The sequence below is a fragment of the Cygnus atratus genome, chromosome 5 (genome assembly GCF_013377495.2).
Source record: "Cygnus atratus isolate AKBS03 ecotype Queensland, Australia chromosome 5, CAtr_DNAZoo_HiC_assembly, whole genome shotgun sequence".
NCBI classification, from domain to species: Eukaryota; Metazoa; Chordata; class Aves; order Anseriformes; family Anatidae; genus Cygnus; species Cygnus atratus.
The window spans coordinates 2,295,012-2,319,287 of NC_066366.1; the positions used below are offsets into that span (position 1 = coordinate 2,295,012).

At 41.3% G+C, this 24,276-nt stretch overlaps 2 protein-coding genes across 3 annotated transcripts in view; both read left to right on the top strand.

Annotated features, from left to right (window-relative positions):
- DENND5A (DENN domain containing 5A) overlaps positions 1-4,509 on the top strand; it is a 65,032-nt gene extending 60,523 nt beyond the window's left edge. Inside the window, exon 23 of one of the 2 annotated variants that reach the window (XM_035550090.2) lies at positions 268-4,509. In XM_035550090.2, the coding sequence (XP_035405983.1) occupies positions 268-451 (184 nt within the window). In that variant the 3' untranslated portion in view covers positions 452-4,509. The remainder of the gene's footprint in view (positions 1-267) is intronic. The other variant, XM_035550091.2, reaches the window with a different exon arrangement.
- Positions 4,510-6,405: 1,896 nt separating this feature from the next.
- Positions 6,406-24,276, top strand: part of SCUBE2 (signal peptide, CUB domain and EGF like domain containing 2) — a 43,350-nt gene continuing 25,479 nt past the window's right edge. Inside the window, 9 exon segments of the mRNA XM_050710806.1 lie at positions 6,406-6,410; positions 9,797-10,203; positions 10,206-10,331; positions 11,762-11,884; positions 13,403-13,528; positions 16,636-16,770; positions 22,105-22,230; positions 22,630-22,746; positions 23,623-23,712. Of these exon segments, the coding sequence (XP_050566763.1) occupies positions 6,406-6,410; positions 9,797-10,203; positions 10,206-10,331; positions 11,762-11,884; positions 13,403-13,528; positions 16,636-16,770; positions 22,105-22,230; positions 22,630-22,746; positions 23,623-23,712 (1,255 nt within the window).

A 24,276-nucleotide genomic window follows, 5' to 3' on the forward strand; every position in this document is an offset into this window, starting at 1 on the left:
CCCACCATATAAAAGTATATGGACAAAATAGTCTAATTTTAGTCTATATAATATAATATATTATATAATATATATATATAATATATTATATAATAATAATAATATAATATATATTATATGATTATAATATAATATATATAATATAATAATAGTCTAAAATCAAATAGACAAAAAAGTCTATTTGATAGGCAAAGTACAAAAGTAATCTCATTGAAAATGAGAAATTAACTTGGCTTTATTTTTATTTCCAAATTACCACTTTGTCAGAGACCACCTCTTGCATCACTGGATCGCCCTGCTTTCAGACTGCCCGATCACAGCACAGATGTATGAAGACATAGCACTAATTAAGGATCATACTCTTGTGAATTCTTTGATTCGAGTGCTGCAGACCTTGCAGGAGTTCAACATTACGCTGGAGGCATCTCTTGTCAAAGGAATTGATATATGACCTCTTGTCCCACAACAATGTTTAAAACAGTAACAACAAAAAAAGCAACAAGGAGTGAATCACGTTAGTATGCAAGAGTTCTGTCTGCCAGTACATTGTATCGTGAACTTGTTCATGGCCCTAAAATACAACTTTGACTTTTCTTGAAGAAAACTCCAAAAATAGTACAGGCAAATGGATAGAAGCTGTAAACTCAATGTAAAAAAGAGGATTTTGGTATAAATCTATTTTAGAGTTTATTTGCTGATTTGCTTTTTACACACTTTCATGTGAAAGAGATAGAGATGAGTATTGTGCAGCTTATTTTAAAGCTGCAGTATTTCCTTGCCATAGAAAATGTGCAGTGAGCCTTTCAGCATTCTGTGAACTTGCCTTCAGATATGCTGTATGTCATAGACCCCAATATATACACTCCATTTCTGCTAAGAAGGTCATTCTATAGTTTTTAAACTAATATTTTATATATTAACATTATTACCAATGTTTGATTTTTAACATGTTGGGTCACTGTTCTGCTGCAAGGGAACTACAAATTCTCATGTGTGCTTTTTTAATAGGTCCAAGGCACTGACTTGTCAACAAATCATGTTTTTTCCTTTATTTTTGTTGTCAGTATTATTTTTAGTGAATTCTGGGAGACTGAACCGTGAAATGCGCAGAGATTGAAGTAATATTTTTCATATTGGTACATAATTGCACAGAAGAAATTAAGCGTCTTTTTTAACTGATGTTTTTTATTTATTTAACCTATCATTGTGTTTTGTAATTTTGTCTTTAAAGAAAATATTCTATGATACAACTGGCTATAGTATGTTGCAATTCAGAATTAACAGTGCAGCCCACTTAAATCAAAAACCTGGAATAAGTATTTACGGTGCAAAAATGTTTCCACTTGAACCATCCTTTTGAAGTTCGATATACAGTTGCTGCTGGTAATTCTCTTAACTGCTAATAAAGAGGAACATGGGCTTCCCAAATGCTAGATGATTAAAGAAAGATGTTTACGCCCCCACAAAATAATAATGGCAAACCTTTATTAGTTTGTTTATATCAGGATTCTTATTTTTTCTGAAATTACAGGAAATAATAAGTTTTCTTTCCCTTTTGAATGGATATATCTGGAGTCCTGTTGTCACAGCCTGCTTCATTTGGCATGTTTTTGCTTTTAGCAGAAAGCTTTAGTCCACTTCTACAATAAAACAAACATTTTGAAAGTTTTATTTATTGAAGAGCTGGAAATTGGTGAATGCCTGAAGACATCTCTGTTCATTTGAATCCCCTGATAAAAATCTCTTTGGAGTATGTGATTTAACAGGCTGAATTATCAGCATCACAAATTACTGCACAGAAATTCAGGACTATGTATTTAAGAGGTCTCCACTGTATAAACTTATCTCAGTGTTGTCCTTCTTTCGAGAAACAGAGTCCAAGTTTTTCAGTTCATACAATGTTGTAGTAGCTTTTCTTTACCTACAGATTAGTGACATCTTGTTAGTTTCATTTCCATAACTTAAAAGTATAGCACATGTATTAAATCTTTGACTATTTTTACTTTTGTCCTATTTATTTCATTATTAAATGGAGAAGTTCCTTTATCACTACTTTTTTATCAGAGCCAGATTTGCATTATAAAGATGCAAAGGCAACGTCCAAGCCACTCCTTAGGCTGGGTGGATGTGAATTCTTTTGTAACATGGGGCTTACAGTACCATTTCATGAAAGTATTCTGTGTGCAGTTCTTTTCAGTCTTGGAAGGGCAAAAATATTCTTTATTCTGAGAATTTCATGTATTCAACTTAATATTTTGGGAGAATCTTTCTACACTTGCCCCGCATTTCTTATTTATATAGTGGTTTTATATACAGTGCTTTCAGCTACATTATAATGATTCTAAGTAGGCCTGTAGGTTTCGCAGTATGTCTGATGAAAAGAGGGCTGGATTAACCGTTTTGACCTTATCAGATTAGTTGATCCCGTTAAAACCATATATCTATCCTAGAGCAAATATGGATTAATTTTATCTTATATGAGGTAGTTAACCCTGAACTAGCTTTTTTTCCATACTTGTTCACCTTATGTGGCACAGTAATATTGTTTTGATGGCTTGCTTTGATGTCTATCGTGCCTCATTATGGCAATGAGATACCTAGGATGCACATGGGTTAGGGTTTGCTCACGTGGTTCCCACATGGTGGGTTCTTTTGGATAGCACCTGAGAATGAAGTGTCCATCAGTGGTGGTACCCTGTGTGCTAGTTGTCCAGATGCAAAGGAGATTTTCTTCCTGGCTCCTCAGTTACTTTATTTTCCACAGGAAAGACCATTTCATGGTAGACGCTTCCTCACAGGGGTGACTGTGCTTAATCCCAGTAAAATATAAAGCACGTTTCTAGCTATGGACTTCAGTGAAGCAATTCCTTCTAGACTTGGAAGAACTGTAGAAGTTTCTGGAACGTAGCAGAAAAAATACTGGTTTTGTTGGATTCAGAGGCCACCAAGGAAGACAGACATTTGAATATAGCTCTTTGTAGCCTAGGCTAAAGTTTTGGGAAGCGAATTGGCTGGCATCTCTTAAGTGCAGTTCGGTCTGTAGTAACAGCCATAATCCCTGTTGCTCTTTGGTGTTCACCACAAATAAGCCTCCTTCTCTCATTGATGTAGCATGAGTCCCACAGAATCATGTTTGGATCCAGCATTTATTCTTTCCATGTGATTATGCTGAATTGGATGACTCTTATATAAAGAATGAGTGGTATAGTCACAGTGTTTTAATCTTTAACTAGGGCATTGTAAAATCCATCTCCCTTCTTAAAATTTGCATTGCATTTTTTGTTCGGAAAAGAGCTACAGTGTAATGCAACCATAACCTTTTTTCTGTTAGTGTTCTAAAATAAGAAAGCAGGTTTGGGAGGTGTGGGTTAATGTGGCTATACTGATTTTTATTATTATTATTGCAATTATTTGGAAAATATAATGTTTTTTTAACTTAGCACTGAGTCACGTGAGCACACGTGTAATCTGTAGGTGATACAGAAATATAATGATAAAAAAATAAGTAGTTCATAATGCAGTAAATACAATGCTACATTGACCAAACATGTTTACAGGCTGATATCTGATGTGAGGAAAAAACAGGCTATTGCCTATCAATTATTTGTTTCTTTGATTAATGCTATTGGAGTTGATATGATACTTTATACAAAAATAAAATGCAACTTAATAAAGACTTGTTTGAAATACTATGATAAGTTTATACAAGAAAAAAAGCCTTTATCTGCCATAAACATCTGACATTCTGTAGCTGAAAACACACTAATGAACTGAAGACTATTCCACAACTTTTTCCATTATCAAGAGTATTTTTCAAATTGTTGAAGTGAGACCTACTAGCTGGAAGATCCATATTTTTGATGTGTTTTGAATTCATAAATATGTTAAGGTTTTGTTTCTGCAGTGAAATTATTCAAAGAATTAACTTTTTCTGTATATTGTCAAAAGATTGTTGTCCATAGTGCAAGATGCTATAGGATACTTGAAAATACTTGAAGATATTGTACATGTACTTCTCATCTTTGTAGGTTTTTTAATATCTTTAGATTGGCTGTTAGAAAAAGCATCAATACCTTATAAACTATATATTTTACTACGTGGGGAAATCACTGGCTTGTTTTTTTTTTTTTAAGGGTGGGTGTTAAAGTTTACATTATGATGAGAAAACCAGGTACTGTTTTCCTTTTCTATTTTTCCTGTGACATTTGAATCCATTGGACATTAAATGTGAATTGGACATACAAAACAGTTTTACAGGTGTAGCTCATTTGCTGAATTGCAATAAAATTTGTCTTCTAACATGAGAAATAGCATTAATGTGCTATTTTCAAAAGCCTTTTAATGTAATGTGGCTAATCATCTTTTCCCTTTTGCCTGAATGCAGGTACGTTTGGAATTTTGATGTCTGATTTCATGTGAAGTTCATGAGAAGCCCAACTTCCATTATCTTCAGTTTATGCTGTAAAAATTAAGTTTATGACATTATAGTCTTGTTTCTGTTTTGTTTTGAACAGTTTTGTGTTTGATCTGTTCATCCGAATGCCTGCTTCCCTCCTTGCACCAGTGTAGTGTTCTCGCGTGCAATTGTCAGTCAAACACATCCGTCAGTGGAAAAGATGCCTACTCAGTAATCAGGGAATGAGGAAAACAGGAAGGCAAAGGGACTTATGTAGATCTTGGAGAGCGTCTGAGTACATGTACAGACACGTGCTCTACTGTATGTATTAGCTTTTTTCCTACCTTAGAACAACTTCTGATCCTCGTATTCAAAGAAGTTTGAAGGTGGTCTCAGAATTTTAAGTTCTGAAAAATACAGTCAGTCTCCATGTACTGTTTGCTCAACCTTTCACTCTGTGTAAGGATCCATAAAGAAAAGCAGAAATTATTGGAAATGTTATCTGATGCTTCAGTTATAAGGTTAAGCAAGAAAATAGCACTGTCCCCATCTGAGACTGTGACCATGGCTACATCTGTGGCACGCTGTGCCTAAGCATAATTGCCTATGTTGCCTGTTTCCTGCATGTTTTATCCTATCTTTGCCCATGGTAAGATATAACTTGACAGATTGTACCAGAGCTGGAATTACTGGGTGGATGGGTCATGCTGGGACAGAGGTAAAAATAGGGTCTCTTCTCTATCTTTTCATTCACTTCTTTTTTTTTGAATCACTTGAAGTACATAACGACATAGTGGAGCACTGCGTAATCTTTGTTCATTACATACTGCTCTGCTTATCTCACCTAGAAGCTGGTTCTGTATGCCTTCCTGTATATTAAACCTAGTTTCTAGATCGGATTGACCAGTAAACAAATTTGAGCATATCTCACTTGTGTATCTTTTCTGCTGCCGATGTTCTGAAACTTTTTTATGCCAGCTACGTGAGAAGCAGAGAGTCAGTTTTATTCACGTTCATCTCCTGCTTCACCCAAAATATAGTCTCCAGGGCGTTCTGCTTGAGCAGAGGGTTGGACAATCATCTGTCTCCACAGATACCTTCCAACCCCACTCACAATTCTGTGGTCCCTCTCCATCTGCAATGGCAGGAACAGGTAAGAACACTGAATGCCACTTCCCCCACATGGTGTGATTTCTGCCATTCCTTAGTAGCCCAGCATCTTTAGAAAAAGAGCTCATCTTTCAGGTGCACTGTTTTTCCTGTGTTTTATGGAGCTGCTTTCTCTTTTGTCACCTACAGCTGGAGAGACTTGCTTATTGTTCTGACCTGCTTTATAGCAATGGCTAACTTCTGCTTTAACAAATACCTGTTTTGAAGCTGACAAATACAAAAAGTAACATTCTCTGCTTGAGAACAAAGGTAAGTTAGGACTGTTCTGAAATAGGTGGGGTTTACCCTGTGTCAAACTCTGAGATCGTTACTGAATGTTCTGTACCATTCGGGAAAACACAGAAGGGAAGGAGTTTTATTGTTTTTTGGAGGTATGTCTGATTCCTTCCTATCCCTCTCTGTTTTTTTGTTGTTTGTTTGTTTGTTTGTTTTTCTCCCACACACCCTGGTCTGTGTTGGAGGCTTTTTTAAACAAAGTGAAAGAAGAAGTTTTAAGATCTCTCATGGGGGGAAAGCACATCAGTGTTCCTGAGTTGTCAGTGACTGCACCACTAACCACTGGTGGTGTTGTGCTGTGTACTCGCTGGGGGAGATGCTGAGAGGGTGAGCTCTGCCTGCCCCATGCTCCAAGGAGTGTTTTGAGCCTTAGATAGGCTTGGGGTTATGGTTGTGAACTCAGTATGTGCTGCCAAGCAAGTCGCAGCTGTGCAAAATGTCAAGCTTGCCTGCCTTGGAAACTGAGTCCGATGCCTTCCTTTCTTGGGCTTATAAGACCTGCTGCTCCGAATTCCTCTGCAGGGTGCTGTGAGGGTGTCCATGGGGCAGGTCTGGATGGAGCTATGAGGTAAGCACAGCTTCAGAAACGCATTTGCTTCAGTGTGGGAGGCCTCCCATCTTCTCCCAAGGGGAAGGAACAAAAAGAACAAGGGCCTTGGTGAGCAAAGCGTGTTGTGCAACTGCTGCCTTCACAGCACTTTTCCATATGCCAGGTCTGAGGTGATTTTATAGAAGGTGAGGCTTAATGTCAGCTGATGAGGAGAGTTTGAGTGTTAGGCAGGGATTGTCTGTTGACTAACTGGTCCAAACACACTGGGTTTAGAAATGTGCTTGCGTTATAATTTGTTGGTGGAGATACCTTGGAAAGTTCTCTCAAAGAAGTACAAAAGAGTTAGTTAAAGAACTGCATGGTGCAATTGTGTACACATTACTTCACATAAGGGAAAAGGAACTTTATACTATTAAATCATGGATGTGTATTCATTAATAAACATAATTTATTAAGCGCTGAAATGAGCAGGGTACAGTGTATCATAATTTGAGTGGCAGGTGTTTTAAGGCAGATCCTACAACATTTGAAATATCATCAATATATCTGATGTTTATTTTGAGGAGTTTTTTCTACCAGTGGCATAAAAAGACTTAGACAAGGAGTATGAATTCCATGAGAAGGTCTTCTAGACTGCTTGTGACCAGAGTACCCCAGATTTTCGCTCTGAGGTAAGCCATATGTATGTCCCTCTCTCACTGAAAGGCACTGTTAAATTGCACAATTGAATGCTGACTACTGAAGCTGTGTTATTTTATGTAGATCTCCACAACAAGACAATGAGTAGCTTGTAAAACCATTGGATGCTAGGATGGAAATAGTAAGTGCAAAACTGAGTGATTCATCTCAAAGGAGTACAGTTGTTCAAAACCCAGTATGTACATGGAGATGAGAAGATATTGAAACTAAAGCTCTGAGACATATATGTGAAAGGCTTTGGAATAAATAAATATTTGAAGGTATTCTTTCACTTGTGTGTCTGCCCTCTTCCCTTTTTTCACTGGCCTCCCACCCATGTTCAGCTTCTGTCACAAGCACTCATTACAGTCGTTCGGTTGTGTTAAATTTTGGGTTAATGTGTGCTCAGCCCCAGCAGACTCATTAGTTCTCACTACATTCAAGTACAAATGAAATAGTATTCTAGATGTCCTCAAGTAAATATTTGCTTATCATTTAATAATAAAATTTAGCAAGGATTATAAAGCGTAAGAGCAGGTTTTTTTTTATCCCAAATCTTTGGTCAAGTGTATTCAGCTCTATCCAGGAGATCAGGTGCAGAATTTCCAAAGCAGTTTCAATATCAGACTGCTCTTTGATAGCTTAGTCTATATCCTTTGGTGTGAAGCAGCTTCAAGCAGTATTTAGTTTGAGTGGAGGGCAGGGGGAATCATGGATCCTTGTCTGCATGGAAGAGTTTCTTTGGAGCAGCAGGCAGTGTTCGTGACAGTGTTGTAGTCATAGCAGTCCTTGTGGTCCAAAGAGATCGGACAAGGTTTGCAGGAACAAGTGCTAGCTTTTGCAAGATTATAGCACAGTATGCACATTAGTACAATTGGAAAAAGCAGGCAAGCCTTCAGAAGTACAAGCCTTTCACCAAAAGTAAGCTTTTACTTGTAAACTTCTCTCCCCAAAGCCTCCATGAAACTTAACTGAATAGCACTTTGGTCCACGCAAGCTGAAAAAACTTGGTTCAAAACTAAAATGCTGTCATGTACCTAGAGGAGCAAAAACTTTGCTATTGATTTTAGGATCAGTATGTATAATGTGTGAAAATACTGTTTACTTATGCTTCTTGTGAAGTTTTACTGGTAGCTATTTTTCTTCCTAAAAATCTGTGATGTTATTTAATGTTGTTAATTGCTGAAGAAAAACAGTCGGTGCTGTTTGGGTTCTGTTTTGTTGAACCACTGCTGCTATTTTTTTTTCTTTCAACATACTTAAATTCTTAGCACTCCGTCAATTTCTAGCTTCCCCCTTCCAGTAAAAATCTTTGTACTCAGTACTTATCTCTCTCTGTCACTCTGTAGTTGAATAGAAACAGTTAAAGAAGGCTATAGAAAGACATCTGAGTTAAGGTCTGGGCTTCAATCTGTTTTGTCTTCAAAGAGATATTTTAATGGCAATCCTTCATCATAAACAAATGAGTATTATATGTTAAATTATAGCTAAGGTCTATCACAAAGAACTTCAAGATTTATGTGTAAGACATAGTTTGATTAAGTAAGATAAATTTAATATTGTTTCTGTTTGTTTTCCTAGCTGTGTGTTGAAATCTTTTGATCTAACTGAGGCATTCCTGAATATTTGTGTCACTTTTTCTTTTAGTTTACAAAAGTAAACAAGCAGCTTTGCTTTTACTGTGTCTCAGAAAGCTTTGGTTGTATGGGTTGTTTGGCTCTTCGGAGTCTGTGTTTTTCTGCTACACTGCATATGTAGATGTTATGTCTGTCATCATATGTGGTGATGAATTTTAACTGAATTAATACTAGTCAAGCTCCTTGAGGAACCTTGAGTGGAAAGTGCTAGAAATGTGTAACAGCTTTTCTGTAAGGTAGCTTGTAGTTGAGTGCTTCAATGGGAAATGACTTTTCTGTGCATTTGGGGGGATTGTTTGAAGAGACACCTTAACAGGCACCCCCTGGTGAGAGGTGCGTGGATCTGTGAATTCCCATCATAAATGTGACTGCCTATTCATGACAGCATGGAAATGGGCGAGAAAGTCTTCGTCCCTTTATTACTTTGTCAGTAAAGGGAGCTTTGGGGTATGTTGTGGAGTTGGAGAATCCTTGGAGTGTTTAATGAGCAGCTTTATGCATTTATAGATGAGTTTGACTGGGGCTGAAACTGCCCACGAGGTACAATAGGTTGTTTCTCATTGGATTTTAAAAGGGGATAACTTTGATCATTTCAAAAGCAATGAAGCCTGATGCTCCAGTGAGAAAGTGGTAATTTATAGCTACCATTAAGGAGACAAAGACTGAGGGAAAGTTTCACTCTGAAGATTTACTAATGTGTATGAACCACCCTTACAACCAGAAATAGCTTGGTATTTCTCACAGAACAAAACAAAAGGGAGAAGGCGGTGAAATGGGGGTGGGAGGGAGGGGTGGAAAAGAATACCGCCTGTCTTCCCTTGCACACTGAAAGGTCGAAACAACACTTAGGAAATTATAACTGCAACGAATAATGGATGGGCCAGCGGTACCTGCCACGGGAGACGCAGCTGTGAGAAAGCCCCGGCTGCGGAAGGAGCGGGGCTGGTGGCGGAGGGGCTGGATGTGCTGCCGTGGGCTGCAAGCACTCTAAAAGCTGCACTGCCCTGCTTTGGAGAAACGCAAGCAAGGCTCCACCGAGCTGTGTACACGTGGGTCGTGACAGTCTGCAGACACACGGCCTCCTTGCAGGGGCTTGCCTCTGACTAGAAAGACACCCTTTCGCGAGCCGCCTCACAGACGGGAGCTCCGGTTCAAATACACTTGCCGCTGGCAGCCGCTGTGCGCGTGTGAGGTACTGCGGTACCTGGGGGAAGCGCCGCTTCCCCGGGACACCTGTGTTTGGGGGCCGCGCAGGTGCTGGAGCGCCTGTGCCGCGGGTGGGTGGCTGGCTGCCTGCCTCGCTGCGGTCTGCGGCAGCCTCTTGTGGGGCGGGGGGGGCCGGGGCGGCCGGCGGGGCGCAGCGGTGCCGCGGGGAGGGCAGGGGAGGCCCGGCCCGGCCCGGGGAGGCCCGCCCAGCCCCGGCCGCCCCGCGCCCGCCGTCGGTGCGAGGCGGGCCCGCAGACGCCTCCTCCCGCCCGGCGGCAGCAGCAGCAGCAGGCAGCCGCCGCCGCAGCGCCATCCATGGGGTCCGGCGGCCGCCGCAGCGCGGCTGGGGCGCGGGCGCTGCCGCTGCTGCTTCTGCTGCTGCCCGCGCCGGGCGCCGCCGCCGCCCTGCCCCTCCCCGGTGAGTGCCGCCCCTCCTCCAGCCCCGGACAGCGGCACCTGGCCGGGACCGGGGCGGCGGCGGCGGCTGCCGGGGGACGGCGGCGGGCGCGAGGGGGGGCGCGCGGGGAGCCGTTGGTGGGGCGCGCGGCGGCCGTTGGCGGGCAGGTGCGGGCCGCGCCGGGCACCGGTCTCCTCAGCGGGGCTGCCGCGCTCGGCAGCCGCTGCCCCGGGACCCCCTCACCGGCACCGCTCTGCGCGCACCTGAGGGCGCGGGGCCGCCGCCCTGGTGCCTCGCCGCGGTTCCTGCGGCCGCTAGGAGTTAGAATGACGCGAACGCCTTCTGAAACTGGCAACTACGGCAGCACCTTCGGGCGTGTGTTGTGGCTGAGAGAGAGATGAATGCTGTGATTGTAACCGGGAGAGGTGCCGGTTGAAATTCCCAGCCAGAAAGCGATTCCCGCTGCTCAAAGTGGCTGACAATCTAAGTCGTCACCTTGTGGTGATACTCCTGCAATTGATCCGGCTACTTTAGGAGTCGCTTCTTGGACCTGTGTCGGGGTGCTTCTTCTGCAACTCGCCCTCTTCGTTGGTCACGGGAAATCTTTCTGTTTCTGCGTTTGAAGTCTCCCCTGCTGAATGAAAAACTTCTGCTGCCTGTAACTTTTCTCCCTCTTCTTCTGCCTATGCTTCTTCGTCTCCAGGACTTCTTCCTACTGGTGTTTCTCTTTCCCCTCACTTCCTCTGCTCTGAAGCTTCCACGTGCCACATGGTTATTTTGCTTCAGTATGCTGTGCTTTGTGATGGCTGGCCAGGTGACTTGGCAATGCTGCTCAACAGATGCTATTTTTGTATTTAAAAAAATAATAATAAAAATGGCGTTATTAATAGGTTACACATCCGTTTAATGGTAAGTTAGTCTTTTAATGTGTTGGGGGTTGGTGACTTGGAAATTTCATTATTTCTGTAAACTCCCCTTGTTAGTTTAAGAAACATTGTACTTCCTAAGGGTGATACTATGGACGTGATGGAGATCTCTTTCAGTATTAGTTTTATGTTAACCAGAAAGATGAACAGTGTCTCTTCTCTCCTCAATAGTTCTGCAAAGAGATATCATAGCTCCTTCTGGGGTAAACAAATAAATCTCTGTAAAACTTCATCGGCTAAATCTCATGGGGGATCTAGGCCATAATAGATTAATGTAGATGTATTTACAAGTGAGCACAAAAGCTTTGTACAAGCTTGTCTGAATTGCATACAGATATATCTATGTGCAGGTACAGCCAGTATACAGGTTTAAGTCTAGATACTCTCTGAATGTTTTTGTCTTGGATTTAAAATTGATGTGTGTGTGCTTGCAGCCTTTTACCATCTAGTCTGTGAAACATACAGGACTTATGCCCTATTCTCCATCTTCTGGCATCCTTTTTTGAATTTGGTGTCTTTTCACAGATGTGGATGAATGTGCCCTGGGGCTTGATGACTGCCATCCAGATGCTATATGTCAAAATACCCCAAAGCTGTACAAGTGCATGTGCAAAGTGGGTTACACTGGCGAAGGGAAGAAATGTGAAGGTAAAACGATAAAAATGCTTTGCTCTGCATCGTCTCAGTAATTTGTGCCTTCCTGCAAGGTCCTGAAATGTTCTTTGGAACTGGTAGAATTAGCAAGGGAAGGGCAGGTCCATAGCAGGAACGGTTTCTTCTCTCTGTAAAGCAAAGACAAGGGCAAATGTTAGCTAGGATACTGGGACTGAAATCTCGCTTTCATAAAAATGTTCTGGAGGTCCCATGTGCTACTGTGCATGAGATAGGCTGGTCAGCACCAAGTGTCCCTCACCTTGGCCAGCTTGGGACAAGGTCTTGGCCAAGCATATGGGACCCATTCAACTTTTGTTTGCAGCTAGATTGGTACCCAGAAATAGGAGGCTTTGATGCTTTACTGTAGTCCTTACTTGCTGCTTGTGACTTTGTGTTTTACAAATATACCAGGTACTGGTGAAGGTGCTGACCTTCAGGTTTAGGAGCTGCTCACAATGCAATTGCTGGAGGAACGCAGGGACTACATTATGAGGTTGAAACAGTGATTTATTATTATTATTTTTTAATTTCTAATTGCCTCTAGCAAGCTAAAGAGGGGGAAAGAAATATTGTAATATGCAAATGTGTAGGCACTGAAAAATTTCCTGCCAGCAGCATAGGGGTGGAACATGTTTTTTATGAGCAATTTCCTGTGATTTCCCAAATGGTGGTATATTTTCTTTTTTATTTTTTTTGCTGTTCTGAAGTGGATTACCCATGTTATATGTATCTTTGATGTTTTTTGAATACTTCAAAGATCTTGGTGTGAGCAATACCATGCAGCACAGAGTTCCACTGAAGAATTGTGTGAAGGTGTTCATATGAGCTGTTAATCAACTTGATTTCTGCCTTGACAAGGCCAGACAATGACCTGTTGATAGTAACTTTCTTATTTTTACTTTGTGTACCTTCATACTGTCACCCTTTGATCATGTCATCTTACTTTTGTCTGTTGCAGAGAACCTAAAGAATAATCTCTGACTACAGATTGCTTTTAGATAGGAGCTTTACCACCACCCCCTCCCACATCATCTGGTGGCCTTTTGAAGATGGTATTACTAAAATTTAACGGGATATTACATGTGAAAACATGAGATATTTCTCAGAAGACAAAGCAGAAAAATAAGAAGTTAATGCCTTAAAACATAGGGGACGATTTGTTTTTCAGGCTGATCTTAAAATCAAAAGATCTGATTGATTTTCTCACATACAAAATCAAAAGAGAAACAGTTGCATGGCTTTTCTCCTAGTAATACTAGTTGGTCTAATCATTAGTTTGTTTAATCAGCAGCCTTAAAAACCTTAGACTATAAGGTAAAGCTGTGTGGGAATCTCAGGGTATTTTGTCACTCTTTGGAAACATTTAGCAAGTAATGCGTTAAGTGTTGCCTATTTGCAAGACAATGAGGATTTAGGACAGCAGTTGCTGTTCACAGTTACACGGTCTCATCACGCAGTGTCTATAACACTCAAGCAAGCATCCATCATGTTGACTTTTGCTTTATTCCTTAGACATTGATGAATGTGATAACGACTTCAATGGAGGCTGTGTCCACGAGTGTTTCAACATTCCGGGAAATTACCGCTGTACTTGCTACGACGGCTTTATGTTGGCTCACGACGGCCACAACTGCTTGGGTAAGTGTGCTTGTGAACATTGCGAGTGGGTGTGCTGTAACATTTTAACTGTGTTCCGGGGAAATGCGTGGTCATCTGTTGTGCTTAATCAGCTCGGCTGGAGGAGAAGGTCACCTATGGGACGAGGGAATTCCAGGCGACGATGCGCCATCCCAGTGTGATGCTTTCCCCATCTGAATGAGGGTCATTGCGCTTTCACCATTTGAGGGCAGTTGTGCTACTCTGTTTCCATTAAGTGCTTTGGATTAAAATGTGTGAAGTGGCGCCTATTATTATACTAAATGGCTTTCCTTAAAAGAACATGTGCTGTCATTGTCTTTTCTGTTCCAAAGTTAGAGTCAATTCTCACGTGTGTTTCGTTACCTAGAAATCTTTTCTCTTGCGTGTCGAGGTTTAGAACGTGTGGGCTTCTCACTCTTACCATGTCTGAGCCCTTCCTGACATGCAAGCTGTAAGGAAAGGGCACACAATTAGGGCTGTGCAGTTGCTGTGTATGACAGAGGGGCGTTGAAGTTCAGAGGGCCTAAACAAAATGCTCAGGGTTTCCCTGGGTAGTTAATGTGAAGCCAAGTACACAACCCTGGAAACATGTTCACTCTAGGCAGCACTCCCTTGACCCTGCACGCTCTCTCTCTTTCTCCCCCACCCCATGCTGTAGAAACTGTCACGTTTGCTTTTTCAGAGAGAGCTCAGTTTTTTCTCTTCTGCTGCACGTTGTGTGTGGATGTGCACTGGCAGACTTCCCTGCCAGTATCAGTCAGAGGAAACTTGCTCCCATAGCAGAATTTTAAGACTCCCGTTGGCTTGGCTGAGTTGTTTCCCACTGGTGTACGGCAGATTGGGAGGGGGGCAGACCATCCCTGGGCTCTATCTTCTTCTGGGTCAAATTAGAAAAGCTCTGGAGTCTCCAATGGGGATTGTGTTGAGTTTTACATGCTGTGAACCTGGTGCATGCCCACAGATTAACTTTGTTATAGTGTAAATGGAGGGGAGAGTGAAGTCACCAAGTTCCAAGTATTTCACTGAAGAAAATAGAGAGGGAAGCAAACTATTTGCTGATGCTGTAACATATTGAGGACATCTTATTTTTTCTCTGGTGCCTTTGTGTAAACACACAGTGGAGTTCAGCTGAGGTTATTAGGAAGGACTGAAAGTGAGCTAACACATTGCCTCTTATGCCACCAAAGGGTATATTCTCTTAGTATCCAGTAGCCCCTCTAGAACATAATTCCACTGATTTGTTTGGGATCAGTAAGACAGACAGAACATAGACCAAAATCTACCACCTGTTACATTACTGGGAAGCTGCTCAGTATTGCATGGCAGACTTTTTAAAATAAAATATCATTGACATACGGTTAAGTTTTTACTACTGACCAGCCAATTTTTGAGATATGATGTAAACTTTAAATAAATATTTTGGTATGCAGCAGCAAATTGGATCACATCTTCTCTTAATCTGTTTATTTACTGTCTTCACACCACGGTTGCTCTCCTTTCACACTCATTTTTGAAGATCTCAGCTGTGTGTCTGGGTTTTAGCCAAATAGACAATTACTTGTTGGAAAGAGATGATATTTTGTAATCTTTCCGAGGTCCGTAAGGCGGAAACATCTGCTGGAGTTCAAATCTGTAGTACTGAAGGCTCATGGTGGCTGTTTATTCATGATTGTTTGCACATTCCCATCACTGTAGCTCTCTAAAATACTCAGCTTCTCTGTGATGGAGATATGTCAGCCGCTCTTGTTGCTATGAGCAGGTCACATTCTTTTGCATCCCATTGGCTTACTCTTTTCCTTCAGTAGAAATTAAATCTGGTGTAATGCCACATTATGCTTTTTACTAAAAGCCTTTCTTTTTCCCCATTTTTTGGAAGGCAGCTGTTTTATGCTAGAAATGCTAAAGTGTTAAATTAAAAACATTGTACTATTATCACAGGAACAATGAACAGAACAGGGAGCAAATGTAGTGTCTTATTTGAACTTGCAAATGAGACCAGTGCTTTCCCTAAGCAATGTTTTGTCTTGCTTAATTTTTTTTCTAAGCTACTGGGCATTTTTGATTCCTATTCAAACTGTCATTTGAAACATTGGAAAAATAGGGTAAGGAAATTATTTGCTGGTAGAGGTTACAAAAGTCTGCAGCAATTAAAGGATAAAATTCAGAAGAACTGGAGGTTGGGATGAACATCCTGTGTTCAGAGGCATACCTGAAGGTTTTTCTACTCTTTGTTTCTCTTGGCTATCTTGCAAATTGAGCGTTTCTATGTTCTCTGGTATTGTTGAAGCTCTACGTATTGCAACATCAACATTGAACCTATTTCCAGAACTTCTGCTCTTGTCCTTGACTGTGGTCAGGCAACATGACAGCAGCCTTGACGGTAAGTGATGATGACCTAGAGTTGAGGGAGGAGGATAATAAATCAAACTGAGCATCAGAACATGTGATGTATGACTTATAGCTAGAGCAAAAGTAAGGAGGAAGAGGAGGAAAGTTTTATATTTAAGCCAAACTTATTTTGAATTTGGTGTTTTTCTTCTTCCACCTTTGCTTCAGAATGGGGATCTTACTGAAAAACACCATACATTGCTTACATGGATTTGGAACCAAAGCTGTGTACCATGGAGCAAGATAGGACCAGGCATGGATGCTCAGCCTAGATGTAAATGTGCTAGGTTGCTTAGTGGCAGTACTCTCTGGCTGCTCTGAGAGGCAGTGTACGTTCTCCGATGTGGAGTAGGGAGCTGAGGCAGTGTATGTTCTCCGACATGGAGTGTAGGCCTAGTGCAGGTACCCTGCTTCTGTCTTCCCCAAAGCTGCTCTGCCTTCTTGTTTAGTTGGCCAGAATTTCCTGGGAGCCCTGTGATTGACTGGGCAAACTGCAAACAGGGGAAGAGGGGGGAGCAAAAATATATTTTTGCAAGGGTGACAGAACAACGGGCTGGCCCAGGCTATCTGAACTGCCTGGGTGGTTACCTGCTGGTTAGGGACCTGTTGTCTGTACTGTGTATTGAGCAGCTAACACAAATAGCTGTCTTGGTGTTAATTTGTAGTGGTGATTTTCATATGGGGCAAGTACAAAGCTGATCTCTTTCTCTCTCTCTCAGATACAGATGAATGCACGTTCAACAATGGTGGTTGCCAGCACGTTTGCGTCAACACTGTGGGGAGCTATGAATGTCGCTGTAAGGAAGGATTCTTTCTAAGTGACAACCAGCACACATGCATCCACCGCTCAGAAGGTACTGGCTGCTTCCCTCCAGGCACCAAGCAGGAGTTTTTGACAGAAGCTCACTGCAAACTCTTCACAGCAGATTCAAAAGTATTTTTAGTTTGAGTTTTTTGAGGCAGTGAAGTATCTTGAAGTCCTCAATCCTTTTAAAAGGAACACTGTGTCAGGATCTTCTAAGTGACTTTGAAGACTCTCTGCATCCCTTCTGCCCCTTTGATACCACCTGTATGTCTGCAGCGTTATGCTTTTTAAAGGCTGTACTGCTATACTCCCAGTGTACTTTATGCTCTGTTGTGCAGCTGAGCTGTGTCCTGATCCAGGAAATGGCAATAAACCGAGGGACAGTGAGTTCTGACAGTTTCCACTGACTTCAGTTACAAGGCAATACCTACATTACCTCTAGGTACCTTTTAGATTCCACGTACAATGTTTAGGTTTCAGCTAAGAGATTTACTGTTTGTCAGCCCCAAAGGTATTCAAATAGTGTTCTTTGTTTTGAGTGAAACCTTTATGAAACGACCTTTAAAAGATCTGAGAGCTTTGGATGTCTAATTAGACATCGGGTTGAACAAAATTATTTTGGATGCCCTTGGGGAATACTTTAAAGTGGTTACTCAGATCAGGGAGTTGTCCATTGAACTGTACAGTGAATATCTTACTAAGAAGTATTTAAGGCTGCAAAGCTTTCTTTAATCTAAGGCTTATCGTTGGCATGACTATAAGAGGAATCTGAGCATGAATAAACAAATCTCACTTTAAAATTCCCCATACCGAAGAGATCAGCATTTATAGACATATATGGCCATCCAGAGATGAGTGCGCTGAGGTGGCTGTCATCTGACGTAGCTGAACTGATCTTTTGTTTGAATTACGAATCCGTATTCTCAGCTTCTCTGGTACTGTGCTTGGTCTCATGGAGATCTGGTGATGCATGGTGATTTCTCAGGCCATTGCTCAGCTTGCTACTGCAGCAGGCTGCAATGGCAGGGCAAGGTGTTTCCCATCATGTTTCCTTGCCAGCAGTGATGTGTGTTTGTGTGCATGGATGATGAATCCAAGAATGAAGATTAGTTGTTTTAACTTCTCGTCTTGTCTGATGCCAAGGGAAGAAAAGCTTCCAAATCTTCTCATTTGCTACTTCTTGAGTACGCTAAACTCTCCTGAACTAACAGCAGCAGCATATCCTGTTATTAATAATTGTACCTTTGGAATTCTTGATACTGAAATACAGATGTATTGTTTGTGTTTTTAAAGCCATTTTTTCGTGTCATCGCTGTTTGTTTACCTCCCTCCTCTTCCCACATTACTGTGAAGAAACTCTGCATGGAATTCCCCACTTTTTTTTTTCTTGGGTGGGCAGGTCTGTTTTAAGCCAAATCTCATTGTCGTCTCTTTCCCCTCACTTTGTTCTCCTCTTTTCTGATCGTTGCTAGGTCTCTGCCTTATGTACTTATCTCTCTGTATATCCCTTAGTAGTTCTCTCTCAAGGCATCACAGCATGGATCTAAACATTGCTGCCTAGCCCACCTATTCGGTTTCATTTCTTATCTGTAATATAAGGCAGAATTTCCTTCCCTGTCTCTCAGCTCAGTTAAGAGCGCACATTCTTCTTAGTGGTCTGCAATATTGGCCTTTACGTGCACAGAAAAAGAGTGAGCTGGAGTTGAGATTGGAAAAATATAGAGGCTTGAGGATGTCGTATTCCTTCAGATGACTAGTGTAACAGGGAAGTCTCCGACTCACCTGCCCTTCCAAGTCTATTTACTCTTATATTCTGGGTTCCCTGTCACCTATTCCAGGATGGTAATGTGAGACTCAAGGTGAGGTAGCTATTAGAGGAGAGTTTGATAATTAAAGCTGGTTTTCATCTGATATGATTGTGTTGGTCTGGAGCACAGGGATCCTCTGAGGTTCTTGGTGGTTCTGCCTAGCCTCTGCTTGAATCACATGAACTCTGTGTCTGTGCACAACCGTAATCTTTCCTGGACTGTCTGCTTTGAATGAGCTATTTTTCATCTGTATGTGGGAGAATGGATTTACTTTGGGATGCTGTTGATCTGGCTGACAGGGCAGCATTGCACATCTTGTTTCATTTTCAGCATATAAGAGAATTTGGAAAATTTTAATGAAAATGTAGAATTTTCACTAGTAAATTTGCAGTACATCTTGCAGCTGCTATTGCTATTGATGACAAATCTTGCCACTTTTTCCTGTGGTATTTCACAGGGTCATAGCTGTCTACTTTTTGTGCTGAGTCAGTGGGAGTTAATTGGACCTGTGATTTGAAGGCCACATCTGAAACCACTGTACAGACCTGAAAGCTTGTGCACAAGTGACCATGTTAGCTATTGCTTTTAGATTGCTTCTTTCTGTGGAGAAGCAGTGATAACTGGAAAGCTTTTTGGAAAATTCTGCCTTAATGCAGAGCTGTAGAAAGCATGCAAATGGTCGAAAACATTCCTGGGAGGTCCTGTTCTGTCTGTGCTGATGCTTTTTGCCATTTGGCTCCTAGGGGGCTGCCTCTGAGAATCTTAGGTTGTTCTTCATACAATTGCCTCCCCTCCCACCCTCACTCTGTCCTACTGAGTGTCTGCCTGGAAATGCCCTAAATGAAGCCTTAGTGTTCTTAGCAAATTGGTGCTGATGTCCCAACATTTACTGTAGAGAAGAATACAAAGATGTAAACAATGATACATGTAAGCAATGAATTTAATGTGCCCCTATAGAAAAATACTGAATGGGCTTTTTGCCTGTGTCTTGCTAATGATAGAAGTGCTCACATTTCACGGAGGTTTTCTGGGGAACATCCCAAAGGTCCCTGTATCTAGAAGGACTGCTCTGGCTTGGGGTCCAGACAGGCACTGGATTCTGTTGTCTCGTCAAAGCACAAGGTGAGATTTGACCAAAATTTCTTTGAGGTTTGGGTCTGTACCATGATCTGCCATTAGAACAGCTCTGGAACAGTGTGACATGGGAGACCTTGTGTCTGTGACAGAGTTTGCGGTCAAATGGCACTTAGGGTTTTACGGTCATTTCTGTAATAGATCCTTATAAAATGGGGCCAAATGGAAGGTATAATTTTCTACCACCCCTGGAAACATGCAGCAAGCTTCATAGTAAATGCTAAAAGGTATGAATGTATTGCTCTCTATGAAATGCTCTCTTTCAGGTCATCTGGATTTTGGTGGGTTTGGTCATGTACTTTGTTACACAATGGGTACTCTGTTATTTTAATAACGTGCCCTCATTTGGGAAGTGCATTTTTAGCTTTCTGTGGAGACCTGATTGAACTCTGCTTGTTCGGAACTGATCAGTTCCCAACTCATTATTTAAACCATTTGTCTGATGTCAGTGAACTTTACCAAAGTACCTTCTTGAATGGTTTTTCCCTTTGGTAGCTCAGTAGACACAGACAAACAAACAACAAACTTTAACAGAAACTAAGCTGCTAATTCTCTTAATGCTGTCTAACAATGCTGAGCTAACAGACCAAATCATACTGCATATTTAAGAACAAAAAAGTCACAAAAACACAAGAGTTAATAAGGCTAATTTGTGGTCTCATGGGTTGTCCCATTCCTTGACTGACAACACAATAATGGATGACAGCTTTCATGTGGGCTCCTTGGGCTGTGTCTGTGTGCTGCAAGATCTGCAGTGTCCTTGTCTTGTTAGACTTCTACAGGGTCCTCACTGTGGGAAAGGAATGGAAATGCCAATAGAGCAGAATAATCCAGGCTCTGCAGCATCTATTCTTTTGCTACATAAATCTTTCTTAACCGAGAAAGGGTACCATAGTTTGTGCTTCAGATAGCAAAAACAGTTGTGTGCAGAGCAAGAACCTAACTGAAGTGTGATAGAATAATGATGAGGAGCTGACCTCTGATTGCCACTGACTGCCAATACAGTGTTTCTTGTTTCATTGAGGTATGAGGCTGCAAAAGGCGCTGCATAAATTCTAAAATTATATAGGCTGTGAAATTGTTCATGCTGACCCTTTCTGGCAACATGTTCACCCTTTTCATTTCTCTGATAGTGCATTTGCTCAAGTCAGTAGAAGTCCCCTGAGTTAATGTGGTATCAGACCTTCAGTGGGATAAGCCCTTGCAGCTGAAGTATGCACTGAGTCTTCTCAAAGTGTTCTTGCCAAGAAAAAAGAACATTTTGGTGTAACATGTTGTCTTATAAAAGCTAAATACACCAAGGCAGAGCATTTGATGCACTTGGTGGCAAAAATGTGTTCTCAGAATAACCAAGGAGAGTATTCTTTTTTTTTTTTTCCTCTCATTTGTGTAGCAACATAGAAGATTTCTCTGTGGTGTTCTGGTAACTCAGCCAGCTGACATGTAGTTTTAAGTTGTGGGCATACAAATTGTGTTACAATCTTGCCAATGACCCTGGCATTGATTTAGCTGAGCGAGGGTTAAGGTGAAAAAGCCTTTACAGTAGTTCTAGGAACATTCCCTACCTGTTTAATTGACTTGAACCTTTTGCAGAGGCCAGACAAAACACTATGGCAGTCATTGAGAGCTAGTGCATGAACATCTTGTAACTGTCAAAGACAAAAATGGTGCAATGTTTTTTATGAGGTGCACCAAAAGGAAGAAAGTCACTAGTGGCACCTTGCTTTTTCTTTTGGTTTCAGCAGACACTGGCACCAAATTCTGTCCAGCTAGGAGGTGCGCAGAAGTACAGAACAGTGTGATAATTCCCAGTGGGGTTATTTTGAAAGAGATTTGTTGAAATCTGAAAAACATGAAAATAAAATAGTTGACAAGAAAGAACTGACATACAGCATAGGTACCACTTGCATGTTTACCTGGTCATTACTTGGTCATTGCTGAGGTAGGTTGTGACTTTGAGAATCTGCTTTGTAGACCAGTAATTGAAATGGGGATGCCATTTTTTCTGTGTCATCCTAGACATTCCTCTGTGTGGTGGATAAGCAGAGAATTAACGTCACTTTAAGCTTTGATCTTGTCAGGTACCAGCCAGCTTGTGTTTTTTATAAAAGGTTCTATAAATGCTGGTAGAAAATGAGAGCATGGGATGAGAATGCAGATGTTGTAGAAATCTAGGGATATTGCTTTTTGACCTTGCAATCAAAGAATGTGGGCACAGAAAAGATTATAGCTGGAGAAGCCTTGGGGGCCACTGGCTTTGCAGGATTGGACTTTCTGCCTTTCTAGTCTTTAAGCTCATACGTTTTGTTCTAATGCTGTGGAGCCTTCCCAGAAGTAGCAGACTGTTGGCTGTGTGTATATTGGACTAACTTTATTTGACTGTTGCCTGCACATGCAGATGCCGAGGATGCTCATGCTCTTGCACTTGTCCTGTTTTGCAGAAGGCATGAGCTGCATGAATAAAGATCATGGCTGTGCCCACATCTGCAGAGAAACACCCAAAGGAGGGGTTGCCTGTGAATGCCGACCAGGATTTGAGCTGTCCAAGAACCAGAGGAGCTGCATTTGTATGCAACATTCTGCATATGCTTATGGTTTCTGAAAGTGAACAAATAGTGTTCTGTTTGCAGTGATACGGGATTTGATATGTTACAACTAAGCTGGGATGACATGCCTAAACTCTGAGCATTTGAGCCAAACTAGAATCAATGACTTTGCAGGACACTATTGCACAGATCTGCTGTTTGTTTTAAAAAAAAAAAAAAAATCTGTACTCTAGGAGTTGTACCATTATTTGTAAGTTCAGCTTCCCAAGACAGCAGTGCATTGTTTCAGTCTCACAGAATTTCTGAGGAAGGGGGTGTGATAGGAAGGTATATTGGGTAGCCAAATGGAGACAAAATTGGATACTTTCTTTTGAAGTTGCTAGAAGTACTTGCAAGATCTAACATATATTTTCTTCCTAGTAACATGTAATCATGGAAATGGTGGCTGTCAACATACATGTGATGATGCTGATAATGGGCCTATTTGTGGGTGTCACCCCAAGTACGTCATGCATATGGATGGAAAAACCTGTCTGGGTCAGTACGCAGAGTAGTAGTTTTCTGTTGATGACTAACTTGAGCGTGGTTTGACATTGCTGTGTGTGTATGAGTAATACTCCTCTTAATAGCAGAGCTAGAAAACACCAAGGAATCCCAAACTAAGAAACCTGCTAGTATACAAGTGAGTTTGTTGGGTCCAGGTGACTTATGCTTCCATATATAGGTATCTACCTCATACTACTGCAGCCTGTAATTAGTGCTAGTCCCTCTGAAACACAAGGCTTGTTACCAACCAAAGAAGATTTCCTTCTTTCTAGGACATTTTAGATTCAGTTTCTTGTATAGCATGAGTCAGAGAGTGTAACCAAGCAGTGCATGCATTAAAACCAGAACTCTGAATTCAATTAGAGTACAGTTTTTGTAAGACAGTTATCCAGTAAAGAAAGCACTTAAGACCTATAAACTCTTCCAGTCTCTGGAAGACTTTGTTGCCTGTTGATTGAAATCAAATGCTCAGGCATAACTGCCTGTCCTTGCATTAGTCTGTGATAGATGATGACAGTGTGCTCTTAACAGAGCAGTTTATGACAGTTCAATTAGTTCTTTCATCTTGTTACTGTTCACCACGTCAGTAGTGCGTTTTCTGTTTTATTAATCTTGAGAATACTGAAACGAGTAGGAGTTGTAAGGAAGCAACAAAAGCAAAATATTCTCATGGCTTTGACTGAAGGTTCTTCATGGCTTTCTTTTTTTTTTTCTTTTTAAATTTTATGTCTGCCTAGTTAGCTCCAACTGTCTCTGATAATTTAGTGCACGATGTGTCTGTTTGCGTTTCTGTATATACTGAATATCAGATGAGATTTCTGGTCAAGGCACCTTTGCTTATTTGCTTTTTTTTCATGTTCCTTACAGAGAGGGAAGAGGCTGCTGTTGAAATTCCTGAGGGAAACACTACAGCAGGAGCTGATGTGGACAAGAGGGTGAAACGACGGTTGCTCATGGGTAAAAGTGTTTATCCAAAATAACTTTGCTGTTTGCTCAAACCTTTTACGTTGAAGAATTGTTTTTTAATGTTTTTAATGTTTTTTCATCGTAGTTCTGGACTGAATTCTTCCTGAGATGTCCCACTCCCTTTTGAGGACAGAATATTATTCCATAATGTATAAGAAACTGCATGTTGCTTGTGATTTTTCAGTAATCATGGAAAGCAGGAGGAACTTGTCCTCAAAGTACCATGTTTCCATGGTTCTACCTCATGTTTCATGGTTCTACAGTACAATCGTTTCTGTACTACAGCTTTAGCTGAATGATTGTGGAGGAAATAGAATTTTACCTGCTCCTCTTGATCTGAAAGTACGCTAGTGCATGGAAGAGAACTGGCTCCAGTGATGGGTTACACCTAGAAGAGCATAGGGAGCATAGGCCCATTTTGCCAATGCATGTATTTAGCAGTTGCTCATGTATATCAGGCTAAATGTAGCTGAACAGTGTGCTTGGAACTGTACCTTGTATCATCATGTGTTGTTTCTTACCATTACGATGTCTCTGAGCAAACTTTACTTATTT